Genomic DNA, 9,331 nt, shown 5'->3' on the forward strand with positions numbered 1-9,331 from the left:
TGGTTAAGCGTCCGAATCTTGGTTTTGGTTCAGGCCATGATCTCACAGGTCATGGAATCGAGCCCCATGTTGGGCTCTGTGCTGTCACTGCGGAACCTGCTTGGGATTCTCTCTCCCTCTCTCTCTGCCCCTCTCCTGTACATGCGCATTCGCTCTCTCTCTTTCCCTCTCTCTCTCTCTCAAAATAAACAGACTTAAAAAAAAGAGAGGAAGATTTTTAAAAATTATATTTTTAAATTTATTTTGAGCACGGGGTGAGGTGGGGTGAGGTAGGGGGAAGGGGCAGAAAGAATCCCAAGCAGGGCCCACAGCCCATCACGAAGCTCGATCTCATGAACTTGAGCTGACATCAAGAGTCGGATGCTTAGCCAACTGAGCCACCCAGGTGCCTCTGAAGACTTTTGCTTATATGTTCAAGTGTACCTCGATAGAGCCAGTATTTGTTAAAAGAGAAAAATCTTGGCTAAGTGCAAATATGTTAAATACTGAAGGCTTTAGGGAAATGAACACAACATAGTGAGGTTTCACTACTGCACACACACGTTCCGGCAGAGGCCTGAGGGGGACAGAAGGACAATCTGCTGGCCTCCCAGCCCCCTTCCCAGAATGCAGCTGTCAATGGGGACCCCGCGTCCCGGGCCCTGCTTCCCAGGCAATGGCCATGAGCCGTGGGGTTTCTGTCTGCCTCCGATGCGGCTGGAGGGCACAGGTGGGGGGTGCGCAGAGCTCTCACTGGGCGCTGCGCCCACTGGGCCTGTTTGCCGCCCACCTCCGGTCCCCTCCCCGCCCCCAGCCAATCTCCTCATCTTTGAAACCAAGGTCACCAGGAAGATTAAACAGACCACAGGTGCGAAGCAAAGGCTGGGCATTCGGTCGCACAATTTTCCCCCTAAATTCCGGTTACCTGGCGGTTTCAGATGATGCCATTTCAATCTATTTTACATAAGACCAAACTGTATTACAGCATAAATCACAGGACCCAACTGACAGCGCTTCCCTCGTGCCCAGAAATGAACTGTTAGGAAAGCAGATTGCGTTGGGGTGCACTTGAATTCCAGCCCTGCCAGGTCTCCCCCTCTGAACGCTGGGTCTGGTGTCCTCACTGCTGGCCACGCACGTCCACGCTGGTCGTAAACCCGGTATGAAGACCACTCTGTCCCTCCGACAGCCAAGTGATCTGTGTTCCGGATGCGTTTCTACTGCAGAGGTGCGGTCTGGTCCCTCCCGCGTACGTGTGGGGCACCAGGCCCTGGGGATTCAGGGGCCAGTTTAGATACTGGATGCCCTCAAGAAGCTCAGTATGGGTCCTTGAAGGGAGGAGCGATGTTCCGCTTTGAGGGAACAGCTCAAAGGCAGGGAGTTGAGTGGAGGGGGTGGTCGAGGGTGCTCAGCGTGGGATGGAGTGTGGGAGGCACAGCCAGGGGTGAGGGTGAGCCCTCATGGCGGGAGGTGGGAGGGGACAGTGGGCCGGTGGACCAGATGGGGGGGTGCTGAGTAGGCAGTAGTAAGGAGAGAAGGAGAGAAGGCAAAGTTGTAGTCCGGCCATGACGGCAGCACTGGTGGAGAGACCGCAGGGCGCTGGGGTCTGGTGACCCCTGGTGGGGAAGGTCCCGGGACCACGTCTGGGCGAGGGGGCTGCAGGAGCTGACACAGGAGGAGGGGCTCGGGGACCACAAGCAATGTGACATGTGCTCCATGTGACATGGCCGCGTGGCGGCCAAGTGGGGACCGAGGTGGGAATTTATTATGGATAAGATGGTCTTCTTGGGAATTCAAAGTATTTTTCAACCAAATCGTATCCCTGAATATTTGGTCCTCAAAAACGCCTGCAAACACACTAACTTCACATGCAAATTACTATTATTACAAGCATTGAAATTAACATCAATAAAGAACAGGAGGCTTTACCTGAGCTTCTTGGAGCGGCCTAGAGAGCATTCAGTAAAAATGTAAAAGTCATCTGCTAGGCCAGCTGTCACACTGTCATCTTTAGGGGGGAGCCATTATTCTCCGCACAGATAAAACACTAGGTTTTATTGTGTGTTAAAATTTGCTTGGATAGGGGCGCCTGGGTGGCTCAGTCGGTTAAGCGTCCGACTTCGGCTCAGGTCACCATCTCTCGGTTCCTGAGTTCAAGCCCCCATCAGGCTCTGTGCTGACAGCTCAGAGCCTGGAGCTGCTTCCAATTCTGTGTCTCCCTCTCTCTCTGCTCCTCCTCCCCTGCTCTCTCTCTCTCTCTCTCCCTCTCAAAAATGAATAAACAGTGAAAAAAAAAAAAGTAAAGTTTAACTGGGTACAGAAAAACACACGCACAATTAACAGGTTAAAATATCCAAATAAAATTTACTGCAACTTTTGTCGAATTTAATTGTGCTACAAGACAGGTTGCATAGGAAACTATTTAAAGCCCCTGAGGAAAAATATCGATGGTTTAAGGTGCAAGTGGTTTTGTTTCTTCTTTGGGGAGAAGGTGAGAGACATCTCTGGGCAGGATGAGGGTGGAAAGGAGAGGCAGAATTTAAGGTTATTTTGTGTGATGATCGGGGAATTGCAGGTCCCTGTTCTTGCAGCAGAAAGAAACGTAGTGTTTTTCTAGGTGTTGTTTTTCTTTTTCTTCCTAGCCAGTTGGTCTTCCGTATCTGAGTCCATAGGCATAGAAGAATGTTTCAGCCTAATTAGGATCGGACGCTGATTACACTAATGTGTTTCAAAACAGCAGATTTAGAGAGTGGGGTCCAGGAAGCCCAAACCACCCAGTGCGTGTGCAGGCACATTGCCAGGAATCGATTCTCTTGATTCACCAGATAATTCTAATTCTTTGGTCCTGCCCCCTCCTCCCTGCCGAGCTGCCGAAAGCACCGTGGGGTCATGGGACCTGACACTGCCCCGTCGCCCACGTCCCACTGACCCACAACCATAAAGGTTGTGAGGGCACCACTCCGCCAAGTCCCTGGTTTTAGGCGGGATGCATTTTCATGTTCAGAACACCTGCAGTCCTGCTCAGACCATCTTTATATTGTACAAAAAAAAAAGGTGTCCCTTATGCTGTTGTTTCCTAGGCGACATGGGTGACCCGGGAAGGGAGGGGGCTAGTTCCACATGGAGCGGAGCTGGCCAGGGGCAGCAGGGCGTGGGCGTCCCTCGCGGTGACCTCTGCTTCGTGGCCCGAGGGCTGTGGCATCTGAGAGATGTGGGGACACTGCATTGCACACGGCACTGTTCTCTTGGGTGACCGGCCGCTTGGGGGCCACAGAGGTCTCATCTCAGGGAACCTGCTGGCATGTGCAGGATTTCACTCTGCCCGCTAAAGCTCACGGAAGGGTCACATGTGCCGTTGCTGGCCGTTTGCCATAACACGGAGCAAAGGGACAGAAGAGAACGGAAGCTCAAGGGCATGGCAGGACCGAGGGCATTCCCAGAAAGGATGGGCAAGAGCTGGACTCATGTCCTGGAAAACCACATTTCCTATTCGATTGATCCTTTTTACAAACACAGAGCAGAAGAGGTCCAAGCGCGTCCCCGTGCTAAGGGCTGAAATGCAAAGTGAGGCTGGGAACCACCTTTAAATACATATATACATCTATGACATAATTTAAAAAGGTCTTTATAGAACATCAAAACCTCAACAGCATCCGCCCCTAGGAAGGTGTTTTTGTTTGTGTTTGGACCTTTATGGTCCGTTAAAAAAATCAGATGCCACCTTTCTCATAGGCCTCCCCCATACTTTAAAAAAAAGTGATTTTAAATTTAAATGTATACCTAACAAATAGAAAGCTATTTTGATTGGTGACGACCTGTAGTAGAAATTCCCTTCAGCACCCCCTTTCCCTGTCCCCCGCGAGGGAGGAGGGAGGTGGAGCGCTGTGTGTGCTTGGTCCGTGGGTGCGGGTCCAGCCGAGGGGGACCCCGGATGTGTCGGAGCGGCTGGCCCCTCCTGCCTCCCCGCGGGCATCTGGGGCAGATGGGGGGGTGCCCCAGAGCAGCAGTGGGTGAGAGGGAGCGCGCTCAAATGACAAAGTCGTCATGGTCCACAGGGCTGAAGGCGGCCGCCCTCAAGATGTCCAGGGAGTTCACCAGGATCAGAGTCCCCGTGAGGTGTTTCCAGCGCTTGGTGATGGGGTTTTTCATCTTGTCCAGGCCTGTGTGCAGCTCCTGGATGACGTCCCGGTAGCTGTCGCCGATCTGGTGGCTCCACGTCAGTAAAAAGTCGTAGGCGGGTTTCCACATGGCCTGGGGGGAGGGGGGCGGAGTCATCCAAAAGGAAAGGGGGGAGGGGGTAGGAAAGATGAGGGGCCGGTAAGAGATTGGATCCCGTCGCTTGGTCCCGTGACCTACGGCTCCTTCGCTCATGAGTTATGCCTCTCTTTGGAGAGCGAGCAGCCCCGAGAAGCAGGTGGACGGACCCTGCCCGGGGCTGGCGCACCGAGGGGTCCGCGTGTCTCGGGAGAGAACAGGGACGTGGCAAACGGTGTCTGAGCCGACAGGAAGGGCTCCCCCTGACAGTCCCTGCGGCACTGTCTACGCGGGCCGTTTCTTTCAGAGCTCACTGCGTCAATAAAGGACACCTTACTCTCCAGGACTTCCTCCTTCCTGGGTCTCCCAGGCCTGGGCCACGTTTCCGGAAGCTAAACGCCAGCTCCGAAAACAAGTGAGGATACAGAGGCCCTCTGAGCAGGAACCCCACCAGCTGTGGCCGAGGTCACACGACAGCCCCGGACGGAGACCCCCGGATGTGGCCACAAAGGGCTCCGTCCACACCCTCCTCCGCCCGAGGGAAGCACACGGGAGACCAGGATCGGCAGGGCGGGCACCTGAGCCGGTGCTGCTCCGACCTCCCAGCTCCCGGCCAGCGGCCCTGCCGGCGACACAACCACCCATCCCGGGGAGGGTGCCACCCGCCTCCCTCAGCGAGAGCCCGCCCAGGGCCAGCCACACGCTGGGTCGGTCTCACCGCCGCGCTCACCTCGCTGTCCACGGCCCCGTTCCGGTCCCGGTGGGGGGACTCGTACGCGTCCATCTGCTGCTTGGACACCTTGGCGAGCTTCTCGGCCAGCTCCCGCCAGCGCTGCGCCACCTCGACCGCCGTGGTGAGGAGCACAAAGTCCTGGATGAGTCTGACCACCAGGCCCTGGCAGTCCATCTTCAGTAAGGCCTGAGGGCAGAGGAGCAGGGCACAAGGGGGGTCAGAGGGCGGGCTCCGGGTTCGGGCGGGGCTCCAGGCGGACGCGACGGGCTCTTGGCCGAGAAGGTCCCGAGCCCCTACAGTGTCCCCTGGCCTCGGGCGTGGCTGAGGGGCTCAGGGCTTGCGGGGCGCACTGGGTTTGCCGGTGCTCCGCCACCACAGTCATGTCCGCCGGGACCTCAGCACGACTGCATTTAGAAACTGCATCTTGGCAGATGTCGTTAGTGAAGACCGCGTCACGGTAGACTAGGGCAGCCTCTCCGTCTCCGTGAGGAGGCGGACGGAAGGCATCTGTGCTCTAGGGGCAGAGGCAGAGGCGGGGTGAGGCAGCCACAGGCAGGGGAGCGCCGAGGATTACTGTCAGAGCGACCGGGAGCCAGACCCTCCTGCGGAGCCCCAGGAGGACCCAGGCCCGCGGACGCCTCCAGCACTGGGGGAGCACAAGCTTCCACGGTTCCGGGCCACCCAGTTTGCGGCACTTTGTCTCGGCGGCCCCGGGGTGCTGATGCTCAGCGAGAGGGCGACGCTGCGGGGAGACCGACCACGTGCCCCGGGCCTCGGGGACCCGGCCTCGAGCTGGGCGGACAAAGGTGCTGCGGGCAGAGGGCTCGGACGGGCCTGCAGCTCACCCTGACATCCGGGCTCTCGCGTTTTGGGGGCAAAGTGACGGCCTCTCGTGGAGGAAAAGGAGACCCGGGAGGCTGAGGCTGAGCCTGGGGAGCACGTCGGAACAGGTTCTGGCATCGACACAACCGCTCCCTTGCCAAAGCTGCAAGAACTTTCTCGTGTGTCTTCAGGTCAGGAGCCACCGGCTCTGGAGGGACTCAGGACGGAGAGGGACGGCCTCCACCCCGGGCAGGAAGGAGGCAACTCGACAGAGCCGGGCCCACGTCCCCGCCAGGCCCCGGACCAGCAGGCGGCCACGTGGATCAGGCCAGCTTCCGACAGGGCTCAACAGGCCAGTGTGTCCGGTGTGACCGGGCTGGGGCCTCAAAGAAACAGAGTCACATCAGCGCAAACCAGCAGGCCCAGGGTCTGCACACGGGACGTGCAGAACGCTTGCGGCCCTCGCCGCCCGGCACCGTGTCGGACCGCACCCTGGCAGTGGGGAAAGCGGGGTCAGGGGCTTCCGGCCTGAACCCAACACGTGATTGTTGGAGAGCTCTGCCCGGTATTCTGCGACAATGACAGGTGACCGTGGATGCGGGCGGCTATGGTCTGCCGGTTCGCTGACTTTAAAAGGCACGGCTCAGGGCGCCTGGGGGGCTCGGTCGTTTGGGCATCTGACTTCGGCTCAGATCGTGACCTCTCGGTTCGTGAGTTCGAGTCTCACGTCGGGCTCTGTGCTGACAGCTTGGAGCCTGGAACCTGCTTCAGATTCTGTGTCTCTCTCTCTCCCCTTCTCCCCCAATCATGCTCTGTTTTTCTCTCCAAAATAAATAAAGAGTAAATAACAGGGCTAGGTTTCCTGATGCTCAGGCCAAGGAATGAATAAATAAACAGATAAATAATAAAATAAAATACAAATAAAGGGCACACTTAGTCTAGACCGAGGACTCTTGTCTACATTTCACGTTCGTGTTGGGGGAGCTTAACAATGTGGGGGATCAGTGACTTTTTTGGGCAATTTCCTGAATGCATTAGCTGGATACCCCAGGTCAAGCATTGCAATTTTTTTTTTAAGTTTGTTTATTTATTTTGAGAGAGAGAGAAACAGCATGTGAGCAGTGGAGGAGCAGAGAAGGAGAGAGAATCATAAGAAGGCTCTGCACTGAAACCGGGCTGGAATCACGAACCTCGAGATCATGACATGAGCCAAAGCCAAGAGTTGGACGGTCAACAGACTGAGCCTTGCCGGCGCCCCAAGCTCTGCAAACAGGGGTGAGGGACCAATCTGGTGCTGCCCTGGGTCCCAAGGCTGGCCAGTGGCTGTAACTACAGTCAGCCAGAAGACAGTCTGAGGGTCCCGGGGTCCTTTCCTGGTTTGTTTTGTTTCCCAATAAGCCGCTACTACTGCATATGTGAGCCGGGCGGGGGCTCATCCGCTCCTCAGGGCCCCCCAAAGCTGGTGCCAAGTTCACCCCGTTTTGCAGATGAAGCCGAGAGGGATGGAGAGGCCCCCGCACGGAGCGGGCATCAAGCCAGACCTGCCCGCCTGTCCTCTGCTCCGATCCAGACACCCGGAGGCACCAGGCGGCCTGTCCAGGTCCTGCTGCTCAGGGTGGCAGAGGTGGAGGCGGGGCCAGGATGCCTGGCGCTCAGGCCAGTGAATGGTTCCTCGGTTCTGCGGCCGCTTACTACTCAGCATCAGGAATCGGACCAGGTAAGACACGGGTCTGGATTACGCTTCATTTCAGCTCTTTATATATTTCAGAAAACGGTCTATTCACAGAGCGGGACGGTCAGTCCCTCGGTGTCCCCACTCAGTTCTGCTCACACAAAGCAAGCGTGTGTCTGTGCGCATAGCCGCCCAGCTCTGGAGGTGGCCTCATTACAGAACGTGTCAGTCACGCCTCTGTCCCCAGGGGCACTGGGTGAGGACCGGGCTCCATCACGCGGAGCGTGGAGAGCACAGGGAAGGAGGCACCTTGGTTTACTAACTTCAGCTCTGGTGACACAACTCTGATCATGCCGGCACTGGTGTCAATCGTCACAAAGCTGCCACACCACCGCCACGGGGCAGATTCTACCTTCTTTAAGGGCATGTTTTGGGTGCCCCCAGGTCTGGGCAGTTCAGGGGTTCACGATAGGAGACTTTAGCTCTAGGACCTTTCCCTGTAGCTTCCTCCTCAATTTTCATGCATATGCACACACATGCGCACATGCACTCGCACACTCACACACACACACACAGGTAATCCCAGAAAACCCCATTCAAAACGATGCTGATTCCAACTGCAATCCCAGAGTGAACCCGGACCCCAGCCAGGTGGCCAACCCTGCGCGACCAAGGGCCACGCGGGGAAGCTGGGTGGGTGTGCGGGCCACGCGCTCTCTGCCACACCACCGAGTCTGCGGCGTGCGGCGGAAGCAGCAGAGCCGTGTGGGAACCGACGGGCAGGGCTCGGCCCAGCGCCACGGCCCTCACAAAGGCAGCGGCCCACCAGCCCGTCTGCCAAGCGCCGCTTCACAAGGTTCTCTTACGAACAGACGCTGAAGGATAATTTTGGTTCCGCTGAGTGTGGCTCCCACGCCTGCTTCTGTTCCCGAGACATACAAACACCAGGAGGGCAGCAGAGCCTCCTGCCTTGGGGGCGCGGAGCCCAGGCGCCCGCTCAGTGCACAGGACTCTGCTAACGGCCTTGTGCTGGGGAGAAAGGAAGCTTTTTCCTGATTCGCAGAGAATCGCTGCATGGCGTCCCGTCTAGCCCCCCCACAGCACCCCCACCCCGCACAATTTGCCCCTTATTCCCACCAGTGTGCAAGACTCTTGGGGTTTATTCCTCCCCCCACCCCCACCCCACTCCTGGAAACAGCTGCTTCGCCCTTGATCTGTATCCCAGGGTACATTTCTCTTTCTCAGAGAAACTTCCCCAAGAGCCCCCATGCGGACTCAAGTGACTGAGGCCACAGCCACCAGTGACCCTGGCCACGCTGGGGGCTCCGGCACCAGCTCTGAGCGCTGGCCTCGGCCCCTCCAGGGAGGCCTGCCCCCGTCCCTGATGGCCCTTCCCTCCCGGCCACGAGGACAGACTCTGCATCTTGTCTACGAGGGATCCCAGGACATGACGGATAATCTCTCTTATCGGAAGTATGTTGTTGGACAAGACCCTCGGGGCTCCGTGTGCCACCCTCCACGCACACACTGGGCCCCGGACCCACCGAGGGCCACGATCCGGGCCCAGCCCTCTCCTTCAGGGTCATCAGTTCCTGGTACAAATACACACAGACACGCATTTGCACAAAGGGGACCAGAAGCAGCGGTAGAAACTCCACCATGCCAACGGCAGGAACAGGCTGAGGCCCACGCGGAGAGCGAGAATATCCACCTGGAACCCAGGGAGAGGACAGTGAGGAGGGGATGCACGCTGCGGTCAGTCACCATGGTAACAGCACCTGCCGCTCCCCCTCCCCAGTGACACTCACTACCACGTCACTGATGGATGGCTGCCCGAGCTTGGGAGCGGCCCCCGCTCAGTGTCCTGGGCC

At 57.6% G+C, this 9,331-nt stretch overlaps 1 protein-coding gene across 1 annotated transcript in view; it reads right to left on the bottom strand.

Moving 5' to 3' along the window:
- Nucleotides 1-2,323: 2,323 nt before the first annotated feature.
- SH3BP4 (SH3 domain binding protein 4) overlaps nucleotides 2,324-9,331 on the bottom strand; it is a 41,150-nt gene continuing 34,142 nt past the window's right edge. Inside the window, exons 4-5 of the mRNA XM_029933560.1 lie at nucleotides 4,964-5,152; nucleotides 2,324-4,230 (exon numbers count right to left, since the gene is read on the bottom strand). Coding sequence (XP_029789420.1) covers nucleotides 4,006-4,230; nucleotides 4,964-5,152 — 414 coding nt within the window. The 3' untranslated portion in view covers nucleotides 2,324-4,005. The remainder of the gene's footprint in view (nucleotides 4,231-4,963; nucleotides 5,153-9,331) is intronic.

This window comes from Suricata suricatta, chromosome 3 (assembly GCF_006229205.1).
Source record: "Suricata suricatta isolate VVHF042 chromosome 3, meerkat_22Aug2017_6uvM2_HiC, whole genome shotgun sequence".
NCBI classification, from domain to species: domain Eukaryota; kingdom Metazoa; phylum Chordata; class Mammalia; order Carnivora; family Herpestidae; genus Suricata; species Suricata suricatta.